This window comes from Dipodomys ordii, unplaced genomic scaffold (assembly GCF_000151885.1).
Source record: "Dipodomys ordii isolate 6190 unplaced genomic scaffold, Dord_2.0 Scaffold31, whole genome shotgun sequence".
Lineage (NCBI taxonomy): Eukaryota > Metazoa > Chordata > Mammalia > Rodentia > Heteromyidae > Dipodomys > Dipodomys ordii.
The window spans coordinates 8,099,911-8,122,116 of record NW_012267247.1 but is presented as its reverse complement, the minus strand read 5'-3'; the positions used below and the strand labels follow the sequence as shown (position 1 = coordinate 8,122,116).

General features: G+C 49.4%; 1 protein-coding gene across 1 annotated transcript; it reads left to right on the top strand.

The window, feature by feature from the left end:
* The first annotated feature begins 2,665 nt into the window (after positions 1–2,665).
* Positions 2,666–14,003, top strand: LOC105985683 (coiled-coil domain-containing protein 92). Its single transcript, XM_013016317.1, has 3 exons — positions 2,666–2,795; positions 8,091–8,138; positions 13,402–14,003. The coding sequence occupies exons 1-3, from the start codon at positions 2,666–2,668 to the stop codon at positions 14,001–14,003; spliced, it is 780 nt and encodes a 259-aa protein (XP_012871771.1).
* The last annotated feature ends 8,203 nt before the right edge of the window (positions 14,004–22,206 follow it).

The window sequence follows — 22,206 nt, the reverse complement described above, 5'->3', positions numbered from 1 at the left end:
TTGGCTTGCTTGCTCATAACTTGTGCTCCACCACTTGAGCCACTCCTCCAACCTGACTGGTTGTTGTGGAGATGGAGTCTCTTAGACTTTTCTTTCCTAGCTGGCTTCCAACCATAATTCTCAGATTTCAGCCTCCTGAGAAGCTAGGATTTACTGGCATGAGCCAGAAGTACCTGGCAAAGAACACAGGTTATATTTTGTCCTTCCTCTACCCAAAATTCTTTCCTAACTTCCAAAATCACTAAGTAATTTGTTTTAAGTGCTGGAACACATCCAGGATGCTAGACAAGTGCTCTATTACTAGACTATACTGCTCAGATTAGTCACAATATTATTCAAAAGTTCTTTTGGACTAGGTGCTAGAGGCTCATGCCTCTAATCCTAGCTACTTAGGAGTCTGAGATCTGAGGATTGTGGTTCAAAGCCAGCAGAGGCAGAAAAGTTCATGAGACTCTTTGTCTCCAATTAACCACCAAGTTGGAAGTAGAACTGTGGCTCAAGTAGTAGTAGAGCACTAGCCTTGAGCACAAAAGCTCAGGGACAGTGCCTAGGCACTGAGTTCCAAGTCCTAAGACCAGCACATCCATCCCTCCTACCCCCAAGCCTGGCACTGGGGTTTGAAATCTAGATCTCTGGGTTTGCTACACTTGTTTTGCCTAGTTAACATAGCTTACCACTTGAGCTACATGTCTACTCTAGATACATTTTTTATGATTATTTTAAGATGGAGTTTTAAGGACTTTTCCCCCCTGGACTGGGTTGGAATGGAGCTCCTCCAGATTTCAGCCTTCTGAGTAGCAAGGATGACCACCAGGATTAAAAACACTTTGCCCCTTACTCTTCTTACATCTACCCTCCTCTTTTTATTGTTTTTTGTTTTGTTTGTTTGTTTTTGTCGGTCATGGGACCTGAATTCTGGGCCTGGGCGCTGTCCCTGAGCTCTTCAGCTCAAGGCTAGAGCTCTACCACTTGAGCTACAGTACCACTTCTGGCTTTTTCTGCTTATGTGGTGCTGAGGAATCGAACCCAGGGCCTCATGCATGCAAGGCAAGCACTCTACCACTGAGCCACCTTCCCAGCCCTATTGTTTGTTTCTTTGATTGTTTGCTTGTTGTTATTAGAGTCTGGGTTTTACCTGGTCTCCAGGTAGCTCAAACTGCCCTGAAAGGGAAAGGGAGGGAAGAGGAGAGCAATGGAGAGCAGTTCTAGGCCTCGGAGCTCTGGGCCTCATGTTCTTGCCATCTGCCTCTGAACTGCCAGAATACTGATCATCACAGAAATCACTAGCAAGAGGGCCACCCAGAGGGAAAGCTGGACAGCCCTGCCAGCATTAGGCTTCCCATGTGCCTACTACCCTGTCCATTACAGTGCCTGACTTTGTTTTCCACCACAGATTCACTGCATGTGCCTCCTTATTGCCTTCTTCCATCCTTCCTTTGTTTAGCTTTGTTGACGGGGTTTTGTAATTTAGCCCCAAATGGCCTGAACCACCATCCCACCCCACCCCACTGGTCTTGAAGCATGACTTTCCTAACTGCATCTCCCAGTAGGTAGAACTATAGGCATGAGCTACACCAGGCTCCTTTCTTCTTTTAAAAGGACACTCCACCTCCTGCCTTCTCCCACAAAGTGTTACTAGAACATTCCTCAGCAAGACAGCCTCTGCCCACACTTGTTGGAGCTCAGAGTCTTGGCTTAGCCAAAGGACTGGGATTGAACAAGGGATTGTTGTGCTCAGAACAACTCATGTGTTGATGGTCACCTGGATGTGAGGTACCTGAGGGATGGCAGAGTGACTTCAGGGTTCACCCATGAGAAGACTGAGCCCAGAGAGGGAAAGAGCTGGCCTCAAGTCACTCAGCCATTAAAGAGACAGGCTAGGCTTGAGATGTCTTTGTTGGCTTGGCTGTTCCATTTCTTCTGAGTAACAAAAGATGCTAAAGTTACTAGCCAAATGTGAAGCCAGTTCTCCCTTGATCTCTGGTTCTTTGCCTGTTTAATAAGAATACTTATACTTCTACCAACACACCAGCTTGCTCATGAAGCTTGAGTGACTTACTACAGGGAAATGAAATGATGGCAGAGGATTCAGAGTAAAGGACATATGACAGATGTGGTGGCTTATACCTATAATCCCAGTTCTCAGGAGGCTGAGGTAGGGTGATTATCATAAGCTGGAGATCAGCCTGAGATACACAGTGATGCTCTTGTCTCAATAAATGGACTGGGAGTGTAGCTCACTGATGCTTACAAGTTCAAAGACCCGGGTTCAACCCCCACATCCACCGAAAATTAAAAACAAAAACAGAGAAGAAGCCTGGACATCAGTGGCTCACGCCTGTAATCCTAGCTACTCAGGAGGCTGAGATCTGAGGATCACGATTCAAAGACAGCTGAGGCAGGAAAGTCAGTAAGAGTCTTATATCCAATTAGCTATCAGAAAACCAGAAGTGGCACTGTGACTCAAGTGGTAGAGTGCTTGCCTTGAGCTGAAGAGCTCAAGACAAGTGCCCAGGCTGAGTTCAAGCCCCACAGCTGACAGAAAAAAAAAAAAAAAAACAGAAGGGTTGATGAGGAATCTGAAAGTCAGGCAGCGGTAGATGAGCTCTGAAGATCTGAGTTCACCTTGTGGTCCTCTCCAGGTAGGGCCCAGGCCTGGGTTGCCATGGATACCGTGTCCCTGGAGCATCAGATTCAGAGCGTGCAACGCCACATCAGCTTCCTGAAAAAGGAGCAGATGGCCCTGCTGCGAGACCTGCACCTGGAAATCCTGAGGCTGCAGAAACGCTGCTCAGGTGAGGCCACACACCTGTGTCACTGTCACCATCCACAAAATCGCTTTCTGTGAGTCTCACACCAATCCTTCACCTTTTTCTCTAGATGAGGAAACAGACTCAAGGTAGTAACATAAGAGTTTGGGGACTAGTTGGGTAGCTCTGTTATACTAGCTACTCAGGAAATCTCAGGCTGAGACTCTTATCTCCAGTAAACTACTAAAAAAAAAGCCCAAAGCGGACTGTGGCTGAAGTGTTAAAGCACTAGCCTTGAGCAAAAGAAGCTCAGGGACAGTGCCCCAGGCCTCTGAATTCAAGCTCCAGGACTGGGGAAAAAGAAAAGTTAGAAGCTGAGGCTGGTACCTCACACCTGTAATCCAACTACTCAGGAGACTGAGATCTGAGGATCATGATTCAAAGCCAGATGGGGCAGGAAAGTCCCTGTAAGACTCTTATCTCCAATTAACTACCAGAAAACCGGAAATGGCACTGTGGCTCAAGTGGTAGATCTCTAGCCTTTGAGATGAAGAGCTGAGGCCAGAGTTCAAGCCCCACAACCGACAAAAAAAAAAAAAAGAAAAGTTCCCCATTCTTGGGGATTCTTGTCCCAGTGTCCACAGAGCATCTCGCAGTTCTAAAGAAGTGCAGGGTAACATACATCCCAGTAAGTAATAATAGCATGGCAGAGCCTGGCACTGGTGGCTCACACCTGGAATCCTAGCTACTCAGTAAGTAGGTTGAGATCTAAGGATTGTGATTCAAAGCCATCCAGGGCAGGAAAGTCCATGAGACTCTTATCTCCCATTAGCCACCAAAAAGCCAGAAATAGAGGTGTGACTTAAGTGATTGAGCACTAGCCTCAAGCAAAAACAGCTAAGGAATAAGTTCAATTGCCAGTACCAGCACACACACACACACACACACACATACACACACACAGAAATAGCATAATAGAAGCTTCCTTGAGTGGTTGCACACCTGTAATCCCAATACTCAGGAGGCTGAAGAAGATCATCAGTTCCAGGCCAGCCTTCTTAATAATAATAATAATACAGAAAAGAAAGCAGGCCCCAGGAGTTGAGGCACATGTGATGAAGGAGGCAGAGGTTCCCAAGACAGAGCACCTAGCTTCCTGTGTAGCTGTGCTGAGATAAAATGGAAGGTGAGTGAGAAAGTCATTCAGAATGAAGGGAATCCCATAGCTAAGGCCAGAAGGTGGGAGGCAAGCACTCAGGAAAAGTTTTGCTTCACTGGAGAAGGCTCTGCGTCAAGAAGCATGCTGAGAAATGCAGCACAAGATAGCTAAGGACTTTGACCCGCGCTCTTACCAGAAATCATAGAGAGGACTGGAAGTATGGCTTAGTGGTAGAGTGCTTGCCCAGCATGCATGAAGCCCTGGATTCGATTCTTCCAATTCCACATAAACAGAAAATGCCAGTAGTGGGGCTGGGAAGGTGGCTCAGTGGTAGAGTGCTTGCCTTGCATGCATGAGGCCCTGGGTTCGATTCCTCAGCACCACATAAGCAGAAAAAGCTGGAAGTGGTGCTGTGGCTCAAGTGGTAGAGCACTAGCCTTACGCTGAAGAGCTGAGGGACAGTGTCCAGGCCCAGAGTTCAAGCACCATGACTGGCAAAAGAAAAAAGAAAATGCCAGTAATGGGGCTGGGAAGTTGGCTCAATGGTAGAGCGCTTGCCTTGCATGTATGAGGCCCTGGGTTCGATTCCTCAGCACCACATAAGCAGAAAAAAGAAAAAAAGCCAGAAGTGGAGCTGTGACTCAAGTGGTAGAGTGCTAGCCTTGAGCTGAAGAGCTGAGGGACAGCGCCCAGAGTTCAGGCCCCACAACTGGACCCCTCCCCCTAAAAAATAAAAGAAGCTCAGGGACATTGTCCAGGCCTAGAATTCAAGCCCCAGGATTTGCAAAACAAACAAACAGAAGTCATAGGAAAAGTGACCTATGAGAAAGGAAGGTTGGGAGACCAGAGGCAGAGCTGATAAAATGTGCAGGGAGAGAGATCAAGAGAAACAAGAGTGCCAGTGGGAAGTGAGTTGAAGGAAGAGGCCTGGCAACTGATTGGATTTGTAAGTAGGGCAAAGGATGAATGGAAATCTAGACTTGGCCTCCACTCTTGGACCTGTGGCCTGAGGTGCTTGGGCCTCCCAGAGGCTTGGCTATGGCCCAAGTGTTCATGTGGCTGAGTCTCCAAGTGCAGGCTTTAGAGCCAGTGGTTCAGCTGAAAGAACCCAATTTATTGTATGAGTCAGTAAACTGCAGCCTGAAGAGAGAGAGAGGGAGAGAGAGGGTCACACAGTATGCCAGTGGCAGAGTCAGAATTAGAACTCAGAGCTGCAGACTCCAAATCCTGAATGGCTTTTCATCTTTCAGGACATTCTCTATCTCCAAAATACCTAGACTTCTACCTCTTCTCCCTTGTTCACAGGAAGCTCTCCCTCCCAAGAGGGAAACTGAGGCCTAAAAGGACTTGAGTGATCCACTTGTACAATAAATTGACTTCTAGAACTATACGGGCTGTCCTGACTCCAGGGCTTCCTTCCACACCACGCACCACACATTGCAGGCCAGGGTCCCAGCAGTCTTTCCTCAAAGACCAGATGGCAGCAGAGGCCAGCCCAGGGGACCGGGATGGCCTAGAAGGACACCCCATCTTGATGCTACCTTTTTATTGTACTAAAAGCATAGAAGAAGAGTCTAGAGGATCCTAAAACTTTACAACAATTGCTCCAATTTCTTCTCATTTTGCCCTCATTCTGAAGATCTGGACACAGGCCAGATCCAAAATGTAACAGGCAAGAACAGAAGGACCTCCACCACCCACTGCCCTTTTCAGACCGAGGATGACAGGCATGGGCCTGCAGTGTCTTGGTTATTGATTAAGGGGATAAAAATAACTCTGGGCTGCACTGGCACTGCCACCCTGGGGGCTGACGTGACTGAGTAAGACCCTCCCTTGGAGGGAGATGCTGAGGAGAAGGGAGAGGAACAACAACTACAAAAAAAAAAAAAAAAAAGACAAACACTGGAAAATAGGAGCAGGTCTCCAAGGTGAGGAAGTGGATGGATGGATGGCTGAGATCTCCAAACTCAGGGCTTGAGAGGTGGTGGGTATGTCACGGGCTGGTGTAGCAGCCTGGACAAAGACAAGCCCTGCCCTTACGCACAAGGCTAAGTACTCTTGGTTGTTGTTGTTAATCCTGGCAACATTCCCTCACAAGGGAGGGGCTCTTTTGTTTCCATCTTCCAGAAGAGAAAACTGAGGCTCATAGAGGTGCTGTTATGAGTCCTAGGTCACAAGTGTATCTGATCTCAGCTTTCACGTATAAACCCATGGAGATTCTGATCAGAAGGTGGTCAGGGACATTTGCCACAGTGGGGAAGCAGAGCGCAGCTGGGATTCTGTCTCCTCCTGTGGTTGAGGGCTGAAGAGAAACCAACCCTGGGGGAGTTAGTGGCAGAGCCCAGACCTCTTGGGCTAAGGTTTCTGAACTGAGTCCAGGGTCCCTTGGGCTATTATTGCAAGGCCTTGGAGGAGGCACAGCTTGGTCTCAGAAAGCCCCAAGGGTGGAGGCACCCCAGTCCTCAAGGGACCCAAGAAAGGGGTTCAGGCTCAGGTCACAGCAGAAGCTCAGGCACCCTGGGCCCTCTGTCTCCTGGTAACAAGTAGCTTCCCCAGAGAAAGGACCTCTGGCAAAAGCCCCTGGTGTCTAGAAAGCCCTGTGAAGGCAAGAAGAACAGGCCAGGGGGCTGCAGGCTTCACAGGCCTGCCTCTGTAGGTGCTGCTGGACAGTGATCCCAGAGAATTGCTGCCTTCCAGGCCCCCAGTTTCCACACTCTTCATTTGGACTCTAGGCCGAGATCCTACAGACAACACTCAGGTGCCCCAAAGTAGGCTGCTGTGGTTTCTGGCTTCCTTCTGCTCTTTTCCCAGTCTCCTTTACCTTGCTGGCAAGATTCAAATCCATGGCCTCTTGCATGCCTAAGTATGTGTCCTACTACTGAGTTATATAGTATACCTCTACTGTACAATACAGCTCTGGTGGAGTTGGAGGGACCAGTGGAGGGTCTGGACTGGGAAATGAGACATTAAAGGGTCCAAAGAAGGAGGACTGAAAGGATGGGCAAGGAGAACAGTGGTAGATGGGCACCAGCATCCAGGAGGAACCTGCTCCTACACCAGTGCCCTTTGGTGCCTGCTCTACCCTCTCTGTCCAGCCCCCTCAACAGCACACCAAAGACAGTGCATCTTCTGACACTAGGTGGCGCTGTCCTCCTTAAGCCCCTCTCCTTCACAACGTGAGGGTGGGGACCAGTGTTGACAGCCCTCCTGGCCCTGAAAATAATGAAATGCAGATATCCTTGATGGTAAATAGCCACTGCCCACTTCCAGGTTCCTCAGGCAGCTCTGTACTCTAGCACCCATCAGCTAAACACTAATGCTGAAAGCCCTGTGCAGCAAGGGTCCACTAGAGCTGTGCTGTTTGGTTGGCACATCACCTTTAGGAAGGAATAGATATTCCTGAAGCGCTAAACAAGCCAGCCTCGTCTATCCCATAGGGGTTAGCTAATCCCCAAGCCCAGGCACAAAGCTTGCACTGAAAAGATCTCTGAAGCTGGGTGCTAGTGGCTATGCCTGTAATCCGAGCTACTCAGGAGGCTGAGATTTGAGGATCCTAGTTCAAAGCCAGCCAGAATGTTTATGAGACTTTGATCTCCAATTAACAACCCGAAAACCACAGCGGCTCAGTGATAGAATGTTAGCGTTGAGTGAAAAAGCTCAGGGACAGCTCCCAGGCCTTGAGTTTAAGCCCCATGACTGACAAACAAAACAAAAAGATCTCTGAGCTTGACATTAAGCCTGCCAAATGTGCTCTGGGCAAGTCTCTTCCCCTTGCCAGGCCATAAGTACAGTGGGTGCCACTTACTAATTTGCATGTGTGTCACTTACTAATCTGTGTGTGTGTGTGTGTGTGTGTGTGTGTGTGTGTGTGCGCATATGCACCAGTATTGAACTTTTTTGCTCAAGGCTAGCACTCTAATCCTTGAGCCACCACTCCATTTCCAGTTTGTTGGTAGTTAATTGGAGATAAATTTCATGAACTCTCCTGGTGGGGCTGGCTTCACACATTGATCCTCAGATCTCAGCCTCCTGAGTAGCCAGGGATCTGTGATTCCTGATTCCTCCCTTCTGTATGGGCATGCTCTCGCTCTCTCTCTCTGCCCTCCCCTCTCTCTCCCCCCCAACTCTGCCTACACACACACACACACTCAACTAAGCACTTTTCTTTTCTTTCTCTCCAGAACTGACCCATGATCTGGAGATGAGAGAGGCCCAATCTCACCAGCAAGGTAAGAGAAGGATCTCTCCTGGGAAGTGCCATGGGGCTCAGTCAACCCTTAGGATCTACACTTTTGCCCTCTCCTAGCCTAGACTTGGGGACAGCCACTCCTCATCTTAATAAGTAGAGAGCAGGGCACCAGCCCCAACTTGCCAATTCACCTGAGTGGCCGCATGCAGTGAACCTACATTGCCACACAGAGTAGCCTAGGTCCACATCTGTTTAAATAGACAGAGGAGAGGAAAGCAGAAAGACAGCATTGTAGACTCAACTTCTACCTGGTCTGTTTCATCTGAGACATGCCTGCCCAGCCCTTCCCATCCTTGCTCAAGTGATCTCACCTCTGCCTCTACACCCTACAGGAGGCAGCGTTTGACAGCACAGGGTCCTTGGCTCCACGCAACTTAGTCTAGGTGAAGAGAAGAAAGACCCACAACCTTAGCAAATCCTTCATTTTACAAAAGCATGATTCAGTGCCATTATAGCAATTCCATTGAAACATTTGTCTACATAGAATGACTTCACTCAATATGGAGGTAGGGGTTGTAAGATGGGACTCAATGGGTAGAGATTTTGCAAGATAAAAACGTTCTAAAGATCTTTGGCAGGGTATCCCTCTAAGTAGTCTGAGCAACATAGGGAGACCCCATCTTTATTATTGTTGTTGTTGTTGTACAAAGGGGTTACGATTCCATAAGTCAGGTTAGGAGTACAATGCTCTGTGGTCAGTGGGGAGAACCCCTCATTAAAAAAAAAAGAAAAGATGGGCCTGGGAAGGTGGCTCAGTGGTAGAGCACTTGCCTTGCATGCCTGAGGCCCTGGGTTCGATTCCTCAGCACCACATAAGCAAAAGGAAAAAAGCCGGAAGTGGCGCTGTGGCTCAAGTGGTAGAGTGCTAGCCTTGAGCTGAAGAGCTGAGGTACAGCACCCAGGCCCAGAGTTCAGGCCCCATGACTGGACCCAAAAAAAATAAAGAAAGAAAAGATGGAACTGGAGTTGTGACTCAGGAAAAGAGCATCAGAAGTTAGAGGTATGACACATTTGGTAAAGTGCTAGCCAGTGAGTGAATATGTCAGATACTAAGTTTGAGTTCTGATCTCAGATTGAAAAAGAAAAGAAAAGAAAGAAAAGTAAATGATATCAGCTTTGAATGGAAAAAGCTGAGCAAGAAAGCAAGGCTCTGAGTTCAAGTCCCAGTATCAGCACAGAAACTCTACTACTACTAACAGTCATAACAAGAAAAGAAAAGATGTCTTAGAGATTAAACTATCTCCAAGATGGCCAGGTGCCCATGGCTCACTCCTGTAATCCTAGCTACTCAGGAGGCTGAGATCTGAAGATAGTGGTTCAAAGCCAAACGTGGCAGGAAAGGCTGTGAGACTCTTATCTCCAATAAACCACTCAGAAAACCAGAAGTGGCGCTGTGGCTCCAGTGTTAGAGCTCTAGCCTTGAGCTGAAGAGCTGAGGGACAGTGCCCAAGCCCAGAGTTCAAGCCCCACAACTGAAAAAAAAAGAAATGGCTGAGATGAAGTTGGGTGCCAGTGACTCATGCCTGTGATCCTAACTACACAGAAAGCTGAGACCAGAGGATCATGGTTCAAAGTTAGCCTGGCAGGAAATTCTATAAGACTCCAAAAACAACCAGTCAGGCTGAGACTCTTATCTCCAATTACCATGAAGAAAAAGCTGAGAGCCAGGCACTAGTGGTTCATGCCTGTAATCCTAGCTACTCAGGAGGCTGAGATCTGAGGATCACTGTTCAAAGCCAGCCTTGGCAGGAAGGTTTGTGAGACTCCTATCTCTAGTTAACCACCAGAAAATCGGAAGTGGCACTGTGGCTCAAGTGGTAGAGTGCTAGCCTTGAGCTGAAGAGCTGAGGGACAGCACCCAAGCCCAGAGTTCAAGCCCCATGACCAAAAAAAAAAAAAAAAAGCTCGAAGTGCAGCTATGACTCAAGTGGTAGAGTGTTAGCCTTAAGCACAAAAGATCAGGGATAGAGCCCAGGCCCCAAGTACTGGCACAAAGAGAAAGAGAGAAATGGTCAAGATAGACTAGCAGTTTGGCTCAGAGGTAGAGTGCCTGCCTAGCAAACATAAAATTCTGAGCTTAAACCTCAGTGTCAGGCTGGGAATGTGGCTTAATGGTAGAATGCTTGCCTTGCATGCATGAAGCCCTGGGTTTGATTCCTCAGTACCACATACACAGAAAAAGCTGGAAGTGGAGATGTGGATCAAGTGGTAGAATGCTAGCCTTGACCAAAAGAAGTTCAAGGACAATGCCCAGGCCCAGAGTTTTAAGCCCTATGACTGGCAAAACAAAGAAAACAACAACAAAAAAAGTGTCACCACCCAGGCAGGAAAATCTTGAGACTCTTATCTCCAATTAACCACCAAAAAGCTGGCAGTAGAGCTGTGACTCAAGTGGTAGAATTGGTAGAGAGTTAACCTTGAGCAAAAGAGCTCAGGGGACAGTGTACATGCCCAGAGTTTAATCCCCAAGACTGGCACAGTATAGATAGATAGATATGTATATTTATATATACACATATATAAATACATATGTATATATATATATACATATAGATATATATAGTATGTGTGTTGATGATAGTAAACTTTGTTTTTTTAATCACAAATCATTATTTTTATTTCTATGTACTTATTTTTTTGGAGGGGTCAGTCGTGGGGCTGAAGTCTGGGCCTGAGTGCTGTCCCTCAGCTCTTCAGCTCAAGGCTAGCACTCTACCACTTGAACCACAGTGTCACTTCCGGCTTTTTTCTGCTTATGTGGTGCTGAGGAATCAAACCCAGGGCCTCATGCATGGGAGGCAAGCACTCTACCACTGAGACAACTTCCCAGCCCTTTATTTTTATTTTTGTTGGCCATAGGGCTTGAACTCTGGGCCTGGGTCCTGTCTCTGAGATCTTCAGCTCAAGGTGAGCACTCTACCACTTGAGCCACAGTGCTACTTCCGGTTTTCTGGTAGTTAATGGAACATAAGAGTCTCATGGACTTTCCTGCCTGGGCTGACTTTGAATCAATATCTTCAGATCTCAGGCTCCTGAGTAGCTAGGATTACAGGCATGAGCCACCAGTGCGCAGCTTAACAAATTCATTTTTAATGGGGAAGATAGTCTTATTGAGATCTTAATCACCAAGTTATAGAATCTCCAAGGAAGACTCTGTGTTATCCATTGTCTGTGAAGTACATTGTCTGTGAAAGCACAGCTTAGCTAAAAATAAATCCTAAAGCTAAAATAGTCTTTCTTAGCCAGGATAGTTCTTAAGAACAGACTTCCTGTCATATTGATGTGTTGCTTATAGTTCAAGAGCTACATGATGAAGTTGGTATCTGGGAAGGCTGGAGGTTTTAAGCTACATGTATATAAGCACCAGCTAGGGATCATCTAAACACTTATAATCTAGAACCAATTCTTCCTGCCTCCTTAATTGGCAACCTTAGGTAACCTCTAGGTGCTCAAAGGAAGGGGCATATATCCCAGACAGAAGATGAGGACAGTTGTATGACATCCTTCATCTGAAGGGGTTTTAGGGCCACCAGGACTCAAACCACTAGCTATCACAGTGTCTTGGGGATTTTTCTTCTTCTCTCAGAGGGTTTAAGAACTTTCTTCATCCTCCTGTCACTGGATTTTTATGATTGTGACTTTTAGCTCCCTAGGAGCTCCATAATCCTCAGGAGTGCCACTTTCAGTAGGGAAGGTGGGGCTTATGATCCAAGAGGACAGGCTCCTCATCTCTGGTTGTGTTCATCTGGATGGACTGGTTAAGATCTAAGCATATCACTTCCCAGGCCAACCCCAGAGGTACCATTCAGATAGTCTTTGGTAGGACCCAGGAAACAGCATTTATTTATTTAGTTAGTTAGTTGGTTGGTTGGTTGGTTGGTTGGTTAGGCATGGGTGCTGAAGCTTGAACTCAGGGCCTGGGTGTTGTCCCTGAGCTCTTTTGCTCAAGGCTAGCTGTCTACCACTTTGAGTCACATCCCACTTATGATTTTTTTTTTTTTGGTCAGTTGTGGGGCTTGAACTATGAGCCTAGGCTCTGTCCCTGGAACTCTTCAGCTCAAGGCCAGCGCTCTACCACTTGAGCCACAGCACCACTTTATGTTTCCTGGTGGTTAATTGGAGATAAGAGTCTTACAGACTTTCCTGCCCAGGCAATTGAACCTTGATCCTCAGATCTCAGCCCTCTGAGTAGCAAGGATTACAGGCTTGAGCCACTGGAGCTACTTCCAATTTTTAAGTGGTTAACTGGAGATAAGAGTCTCACAGGGACTTTTTTGTCAGGGCTGGCTTTGAATGGCAACCTTCAGATCTCAGCCTCCCGAGTAGCTCGGATTACATGTGTGAGCCACCAGTGCCTGGCACACTGTAGGCTTTTTACTGGTTAATTGGAGATAAAAGTCTTTAGGACTTTTCTGCCTTGGCTGCCTTCAAACCATGATCCTCATTCTCACTCCCCTGAGTAGCTAGGATTACAAGCGAGAGCCACCAACTGCCCAGCTAGAAAACAGTATTTTTCTTTTCAGTTTTATTTATGTGGTACCGAGGAATCGAACCCAGGCACTAAGCCACATTCTCAACTGTAGGAAGCTCTATTTTTAAAACCTCTCTGCATAGTTCCAATGTACACCCAAGATTGAAACCTGTCACAAGGGCAAAGGCAAAGAGTAGCCCAGTAAACAGACAAAATCAGGACACGGATTTCTCCCTTCCTGTGTACATCCTCAGCTTTGTCAGTTCCCTGCTCAATGCCGTATCTTACTACCACAGGGCTTTTGCACAAGCTGCTCCTCTTGTCTGTAACCCCCTCTCCCAGAGAAGGACCTATTTATCCCCCAGGTGCTAGCCCCAAACCTCTCCTGCTGGGAAGCTTTCTCTGATCTGGTCACATCCTCCTGTGACAATGAGTATTGATTTGCTTCTTCCTGGCTCATGTCACAGTGCCAAGCTGGCATCTACTTGCGATTATTTACTGTACCTCACCTAGTGCGCTGTACACGTCACAGGGGCCGTTTTATTGTGTCCCCTGTGTATACCCAGTGCCTCGTGGACACAGTGCACCCAAACGAGGTTCAACCATGGACTCCAGAACAAATACAAACGATCAGGAAAGGTTTGACATTGAGAGACCCATGGGGCGCGTGATCGGGGCGGTGGTGGTGGTGGGAGGGTGACACGGGTTCTAGCCGCGGATGGGGAGCGAGGGGAAGCCCCCATCACCTCTCCACCATTGTCCCTCCCCGCAGAGGAGGCGTCCCGGGAGCTGGAGAGCCAGTGCCGCGCGTTGGAGGCGCAGCTGGAGGCGCGCGCGGCCGCCAACGCGGAGCTGCGGCGGGAGGTGGCGCAGCGCGAGGCGCTGGTGTCGGCGCTGCGCTGCAGCCTGCGCGCCGAGGAGCGCCGCTTCCTGGAGGAGCTGCGGCGGCGCAGCCACCGCGCCACCGTGCTGGGCACCGAGCTGCAGAAACACACAGAGGCGGCCGCCTACCTCTCCTGCCAGCTGCACGCCGCGCGCCAGAGACTGCAGGCCCCGCGCCCGGGCCCCGGGGCCACCGCCGAGCCGCGGCCCCGCCGGCGCGTCCCGCGAGCCCGACGCCCACCCGACGCCGCCGCCGCCGCCAAGGTCCCCGGCCGGGACTGGGCCACCGGGGACCGCGCCTTCGGCGGCGCCGGGGACGACGCCGATCCCATGCCCGACCCCGCGCTCTTCCTCTACCCCCGGAGACCTCCGCGGCCCGGCGCCCCCGGCCCACGCCAGCCCTCGCCTCTAGAGCCCCCTGACCAAGGCAGCCCGCAATCGGGGGCCTGCCGGAGCCCGACGAGTGCACCCCACGTGTCCGGGGGGCCCTGAGTAGGAGAGGGGCTGGCAGGGGGAGGGGTCAGTGGGGATGCAGGCCCCCGGATCACCGCACCCCTGCAGGCAGGTCCTTAGGGGCTTGGGGACCGCTGCCCGCCCAGGTGGACCTGGTGGCGGCCCCAGCTCCGGTATCCTAGAGCTACCCCCCCAACTTTTGTATTCCCCCCACCCCACCCTGCCCCATGTTTCTGAAGCTTTGAGTTCTCCCCTCTCTCCAGGGAGCTGCGGTGTGGGGGCGCTCAGCAGGTGTGTGTGTGTGTGTGTGTGTGTGTGTGTGTGTGTGTGTGTGTGTGTGTGTGTGTGTGTGTGTGTGTGTGTGTGTGTGTGTGTGTGTGTGTGTGTGTGTGTGAAGACTGGCAGTTATTCTAACCTGTCCCCACCTTGCTGAGGAGCGGGGAAGGGAGGGCTGGGGGTGTCAGGTCCTGTCCTGTCTCCAGGAAAGATGACAATCCTTTGGGGGAGTGGGGACTGCTGGGTTGTCGGACTAGAAGGATCACAGAGTAGTATTGACACCTCTAGGCCTTCCTGCACCCCTTGGCTGCCTCCCCCAGCCAGGACGAACCCTCCTCCTCCCAGGAGAGGTCCTGCTAGTGCTGCTGTGAATTGAAAGCCACCGTCCCTACCCCAGTTACAGGTCCTTGCAGGTGAGCACCGAACACTTTCCAAAAACCTTAGAAGGCTAGGCCACCCACCCAGAGCCTCTGGACTTGGGATGTGGGGTGTGGGGGGTGTGGGGAGAAGGAAGCAGCATACATAGACCCTCAGGGTTAGGAGTGCATTTGATGGCAGGGCCTGGTGTAGAGCCGTTCGTTCCCAGCTCAGTTCTTAGTAGTCTGCAGAGGACCAGACTGTGCTCAGGGAGGGAAGGGGTGGTGGGAGGCAAACTGATCCTTTCCCCTTCCACAGGCCAGCCTAGAGTTTCCTAATGTATTCGGAGTTGGTAAACCTTGCCCAGCATCTTAAACATCTGGCTACACTTAGAGATGGGAAGAAGGACCTAGTTTCTTGGGAGTAGTCTCTGTGGATAGGTGTTTGGGTTTGCAAGGAGGAAAGTGGGAGCTAATTAAGCTCTATCCTGGCCCTGCCCTGCTCCACAATGCCCCCCACCCAAGACCCTAAGCAGAATGCCCTCATCTAACTCCCTTTCTGCCCAGCCTCCCCTCACGACCAAAGGCAAGGAAGTGTAATTCTGGTCCAGCCATGGGTCCTCATCCCAAGGCTCGCCTAGAAACTCAGTCTCTCCACACACACCCCACTCCCAGAATCCCCATGTTGTCCCTTCTGGGTTGGTCCTGCACTGAGTCCTAAGTGCCTGCGAGCTCTCCCAGGAGCTGCCAAGGGGAGACCACCTTGCCCATAGCCTGTCCCAGGCAGGTCTGGACCCTGGCTGAGACTATATATTCTGTGTCACCCAGGAATCTGGGAAGTGAGCAGGGTCCATTTCTCCAGGTAACAAACTCCTCTCCTGGCATGCTCCCTGTTCCCCTGCCCCCACCCCCTAAGAGGAAGAAAGAAATCCCAGATCCTGTTCCCTCTGTTGGAGGGGGCAAGAATTGGACAAGAAGCCAGTGAGCACACTTCTACCAGTGCAGACAGGTTGCTCTTCTCAGCTGACCCCCACCCCTGCAGGTCTGCCAAGGCCACAGACCAATAACTGTTCAGCTCCTGGGAATCAGATGGTGGAGGTCTTTGTTGTGCCTGCCTCTCACCTCCCCCATCAGTCCTGAGGCTCTGCCTGTAATACCTGCCAGCCCACAGGTGGGCATGGTTCATGCTACTTTCAATGAGAACGTGTATGGCAGCCTCAACCCTTGTCCAGAGGTGTCTAGAGGAGCCCACACACACCTTCATCTCCCACAACCATGATTTTGGAGTGAACAGGGTGACTTCATTATGTTGGTTCTTCTATAGAGAAGGTGAAGTGTTTGTTTGTTTTAATCCATTTCCCTACCAAAAGCCATAGCTCTGCCCGCCTGGACTCCCTTCAAGCTCTATAGCAATACTATTACCCTCTTTTCCTTCCCTCTTGGATAACCAGAGTGTCCAATTCTGGGGGACCCACCACACCCAAGTCCCAGAGATCTTCCTGTAATCTCCCTGCCTTTCCCCAGCTGAACCCCTCCCCCCAGCTCCTCCCAAATCCTGTCCCTTTTCCAGCAACCCCAGCTAGTGATGCGTAATTGTTTATGGGGCGCTTGGAGATTGCCTAGTAAAAGGTTCTGAGTGCTAGGGTGGGTGGCTGGCAGCTGAGGGGCTGGAGGTGGCTGGGAAAGAAAGTAGGCAGTGAGGCCGGGCGCCGGTGGCTCATGCCTGTAATCCTAGCTACTCAGGAGGCAGAGATCTGAGGATCTCGGTTCAAAGCCAGCCCAGGCAGGAAAGTCTGTGAGACTCTTATCTCCAATAACCCACTAGCAAAGCGGAAGTGGCGCTGTGGCTCAAGCGGTAGAGCTCTCACCTTGAGCTGAAGAGCTGAGGGACAGCGCCCAGGCCCAGAGTTCAAGACCCAAGTAGGCAGTGAGTTAGGGGTTGTGGGAGGCTGAAGCACATACAGTGTTCCAATTTTGACAGAAATTCATTTTCCCTCACTTTATCCTGGAAATTAGGGGAGAGACTGTCCACAGCTTTCCCTTCCTGGGTTTGGCTCAATCATCCCACCAGGCTAGAAGAAACCCTCCCAGCCTAGCCATGAAAACTTCAGGGTAACTGAAATGAGACAGGACTATTACTTCTCTCTCTTCTCTGCTGCCAGCATGCCCGCTGGGGATGGTGGGTGGGGAAGTATTGATAAGGACATTCAGGGACCCTGGTAGGGCTCCCACCACATCCACATGTGGACAAGACCCAGAAGGGAGAGCTGTAGGTGTGGAGCCCATTCATTCTAGAAGCCAGCCGGCCCCAAACATGTGGGTTTTCCCAGGTGAAGCTCTATCTCCTATATTCCTTCCATGATAACCTGCACTTGTTGGGGAGGAGGGGTTCAGTTCAGGGCCAAAGGGGGCAGCCCTTTCCTCACACAAGTAGCAGGATAGTGGCCTCTTTGATGGAGTGGGGGAGAAAGCGGGAGGGGACGGAGTAGCATCTCCTTCCTCTGGGATCCTGGGGCTCCCCTAGTGCCACGAATGGGGGCCTTGCAGGGCACGAGGGATCCTGCTCTGAATTCTCTGTTGACTGCGCTTTTTAATCCAATGCTTTTCAGAGTATACTCACTCACCCACAGAAATAGAGCTCTGTGCTTTAGGGGTGACTGTCATATGCCTTATTCTTAATAAAATGTTTGCAAAACATTTTGCAGCCACTGTGCCATGTTCCACCTTTGTTCTATGGTGGTGGGGGGAGAGGATATGTGGGAGACAGCAGCTTGGGAGTCAGCCAGTGCCAGTTGGAATGAGACTGGAGAGGGGGCATGCCTCAGCAGATATTCCCCAGATAGAGCAGAAGTGCTTCCTGAAGTGTTCTGGCTGGTACCTAAGCCATCCAGTCAAATGAAATGAAGAAGCTCTTAAAGCAGAGCCTCTGACAGGCTGGGGAGGGATAGACTGGAAGAACCCCATGTCTGGGATAGTCCACTGTTGGGTCCTGAACAGAATTTTGAAGCCCTGGGCATCTTTGGCTATCCTACTTTCCTGCTGTGATCCAACTACAACTAGCCCAGCGTCCTGGAGATGCACCTGTTCTTCCTCTCCCACCTCTCCCAGTCCTAGGGCTTGAACTCAGGGCCTCAAGGGGTTGGTCGTGGGGCTTGAACTCTTGGCCTGGGTGCTGTCCCTCAGCTCTTCAGCTCAAGGCAAGCGCTCTACCACTTGAGCCATAAACCACTTCTGACTCTTTCTGTTTATATGGTGCTGAGGTATCAAACCTGGGGCCTCATGCATGCAAGGCAAGCTCTCTACCACTGAGCCACCTTCCCAGCATCTTCTTGAGCCTATTTATTGGAGATAAAAGTCTCACGGACTTTCCTGCCCAAGCTGGCTTCGAACCATGACCCTTAGATCTCAGCATCCTGAGTAGCTAGGGTTACAGGCATGAGACACCAGCACCTGGCTGATGAGTGCTTTCTTAACTTCCACCAACTTGAACTTGACATTAGGGCTGTATTAGGAGCTCTGCACACACAACTCTCACACAGATTCAAACCAGGACGTTTTCACAATACTTGTCCATGTTGTAGATGGCTTTTGGAAAAAAGGGGACTAGCTCTGCAGCTCTAAGATACAAGATAGATACTTGTTTTTGCATGCAAGTATTTTTATAATTTGACCTATTTCTTCTTTTTGAGGAACTTTCTCAGTCTTTTTTTTTTTTTAAGTTGTGGGCCTGGGCACTGTCCCTGAGGTCTTTTGTTCAAGGCTAGTGCTCTACCACTTTGAGCCACAGCTCCACTTCTGGTTTTTTGAAAAGTTCATTGGAGATGAGTATCACAGGGAGCTGAGTGCCAGTGGCCCACGCCTGTAATCCTAGCTACTCAGGAGGCTGAGATCTGAGGATCTGAGTTCAAAGCCAGCCCAGGCAGTAAAGTCCATGAGACTCTTATCTCCAATTAATCACCAGAAAACCAGAAGTGGCACTGTGGCTCAAGTGGTAGAGCACTAGCCTTAAGCTGAATAGCTGAGGGACAGTGCCCAGGCCAGATCTCAGCCTCCTGAGTAGCTAGGATTACAGGCATGAGCAACTGGCACCCAGTATAATCAGCTGTGTGTGTGTGTGTATGTGTGTGTGTGTTGGTCGTGGGGCCTGAACTATGGGCCTGGGTGCAGGCTAGCACTCTACCACTTGAGCCATTAGCACCAGTTCCAGCTTTTTCTGCTTATGTAGTGCACCTCAGCCGCAGGGCCTCATGAATGCAAGGGAAGCACTCTACCACTGAGCCACCTTCCCAGCCCTAACCATCTTTTTACTAGCTATTTTGGGGGTTTTTTGTTTTTGTTTTTGGGGTCCGGTCGTGGGGCCTGAACTCTGGGCGTGGGCGCTGTCCCTCAGCTCTTCAGCTCAAGGCTAGTGCTCTACCACTTGAGCCACAGTGCCACTTCCGGCTTTTTTCTTTTTGTTTATGTGGTGCTGAGGAATCAAACCCAGGGCCTCATGCATGCAAGGCAAGCGCTCTACCACTGAGCCACCTTCCCAGCCCTTTACTAGCTATTTTGGAGATGGACTCTCATGAACTTTTCTGCTCAGGCTACTTTTGAACTGTGATCATTTTGATTTCAGCCTTCTGAGTAGCTAGCTAGTCTTACAAGCGTGAACCAACAGTGCCAGATCTCAATCCATTTATTTTGGGGGGAGCTGACCCCACTAATGTGACCTAGCTAAGGAAAGTCACATTGAATAGGTTGAAAATGAGTAGACTCAGTCTGATCCAATGAGAGTCAATCATAAGATGAGAGTCCATCATAGTCAATCATAGGACCTTTCATTCAATATTTCATGTTAGGTGCTAGATCTATAGAAGAGAGCAAAATAGGGATATTGACAAGGACAAACTCTTTTTTTTTGGGGGGGGGGTCCAGTGGTGGGGCCTGAACTCTGGGCCTGGGCGCTGTCCCTCAGCTCTTCAGCTCAAGGCTAGCGCTCTACCACTTGAGCCACAGCGCCACTTCTGGCTTTTTTTCTTTTTGCTTATGTGGTGCTGAAGAATTGAACCCAGGGCCTCAGGCATGCAAGGCAAGCACTCTACCACTGAGCCACCTTCCCAGCCCGACAAGGGCAAACTCTTAAGCAACTAAAATGGCTATCAGCTAGAAGTTCGAACAGATCCTTATTTGGGAGCTGGCCACACAAAAGAGTAAGGCTGCCAGAGAATGAGGGGACTAAGTGAAATAGAGATAATGTCTGATAATTAAGTTACTTGGTTAACTATGCCTGAAGCCCCATATCTGTCCTTTCCAGATATATATCTTTCTCTTAGGCCCATGTTGGCCCCAAACTCTTAAACTTAATCAATCTTCCTGCCTCAGTCTCCCAAGCAGCTGAGACTACAAGGCACTTGTCACCACATCTATCTTCTAATTCTTTTGTACTCAGATCCTTCCTTCAGCTTCTGGGACTCAGGTTAGGGATTGGGATAGACTTAGAACAAGGATCTGTAGCTAACCCAGAAAATTTAGTTTAGGCCTCTGCTTGTTCCTGATCTTTTAGCTCCAAAAAAGGTTAGAGGAGGGAAGGCCTAGTTCTGGATAAATATCTGCCTAAAGCTCTGTGGTCTCAAGTACAATCTGAGGGGGGTGGGGAGGAAGGTGGTGGGAAGAAAGGGAAGAGAAGGGACTTGATTTTGTATATGCTTAGGGGAGCCTAGCCTCCAGATACAGTGGGAGTCAGAGGTGAAAATGTGCAATGTCAGCACTAGAGAAGTCTCAGAGACTATCTCTGCAACCCTCTCATTAAGGATGGGGAAATTGAGGCCTAAGGTCTCTCCCTGCTGTCATCCTGTCTTCCTGACAGCTCTGTCCATACCGAGGTGGAACATTTCCTTCCTCCTGGGTTCCCAGAGGTAGGTTAGGAAGGAAGGGGCCTCCCTCTTGCAGTTCAGAAGACTTTGGATTTTGGATGAATCTCTCCAACTCTCTGGGGAGCTTGGAAAGGAGGGGAAGTAGGCATGGACAGCTGAGTAGGTGTATCCATCAGGATAATAATTAGGGAGGTGAAAGGTTTTGAGCAGGCTAATTATGCCTAGATTAAACTTTTGTCTCTAGTGTAATGTCTGAACACTGCGGGGGGGGGGGAGAGGGGGAGCTAAATAGGAAGCTGGGGATGGGATTATACAATAAAGTGGGAGACTCTAAGGCTCCTGAGACTGGTTAGTCATCAAGCTCATGGAAGGGCATGGTTACCAACCCCCTGATGACCAATAAGGCACTCAAAGACACTGGCCCTGGGCTGGAAAGTTGGCTCAGTGGTAGAGCGCTTGCCTCGCATGCATGAGGCTCTGGGTTCGATTCCTTAGCACCACATAAGCAGAAAAAGTCAGAAGTGGTGCTGTGGCTCAAGTGGTAGGGCACTAGCCTTGAGCTGAAGAGCTGAGGGACAGCACCCAGGCACAGAGTTCAGCCCCCACGACTGACAAAAAAAAAAAGAGAGATACTGGCCCTGAGGAAGACCAGAAGAGGTGCCTTAGCCTGTGTGGACTAAGGTTGGTGGGTCTCAATCAGACAGTATGAAAATGATCTGAAGCTCTAGATACATAGGTCAAGGCCACAGTACATAAAAGCAATATCTGTACATTAGGCCTAGATATTGTAAACAACTGTGAGGCTCAAAGGTGGCACTCTGAGCCTCCAGGAAAGCTCCCACTCAGCACCATTGGGAACCCTCAAAAGGACTGCTCTGCTCCTATTGGCTCAGCATATCTGCATTGTCCACTCAGCCAACAAGTATGCATTAAGTAGCTTGCTCCCTAAGCATCAGGGCAGATGCTAGGGATACCAGATGCTAGCGATACCTGGATCAATAAGACAGGGTCCCTGCCTTCAAGAAGTGGCAGTGGTGGTGTATGTTTGCTTTTGGGTATTTAGGAGGAGCAAAAGGAAGGACACCAAAAGTGAGGTAAGAAGGGTGAACAAATGCAATCATACTATTCAGTAAACACTATGTGGAAAATGAACTACGTAATTTGTGGGCAGGGATGGGAAGAGGAAACTAGGGGAAAGTGAAGGAAGGGGTGACATTGTCCAAAAAAAGTACTCATTACCTGACTTAGGAAGTGGTGATTCCTGTACAACACTTTAATGATAACAATAAAATTATATATTTTAAAAAAGTACACATTAAAAAGAAAAAGAAATACCATCAAAGCTAGGTATGGTGGCATATGCCTATAATCCTAGCAGTTAGAAGGCAAAGACAGGAGGACTGAGAGTTCAAGGCCAGTCTGATCTATATAATGAGACCCTGTCGGAAAGAAAAGAAGAGGGAGGAGAAGGAAAAAAGGAGAAGAATAAAAGAATTAGTAATGTGCAGCTGTTGCTCAAATGGTAGAGTACTAGCCTTTGAGCACAAAAACTTAGAGATAGTGTCTAGGCCCTGAGTTCAAGCTCTACAACTGACAGGAGGAGAAAAGGAGGAGAAGGAACAGCAGCTGCCACTGGGTATGAGTGGTTGAAGTTTGCAATCCTAACTACTCTGGAGGTTATAATCTGAGAACTGAAGTTCAAAGCCAGTCTAGTCAGGAAAGACTGTGACTTTTTTTTGGCGGGGCGGGGGGGGG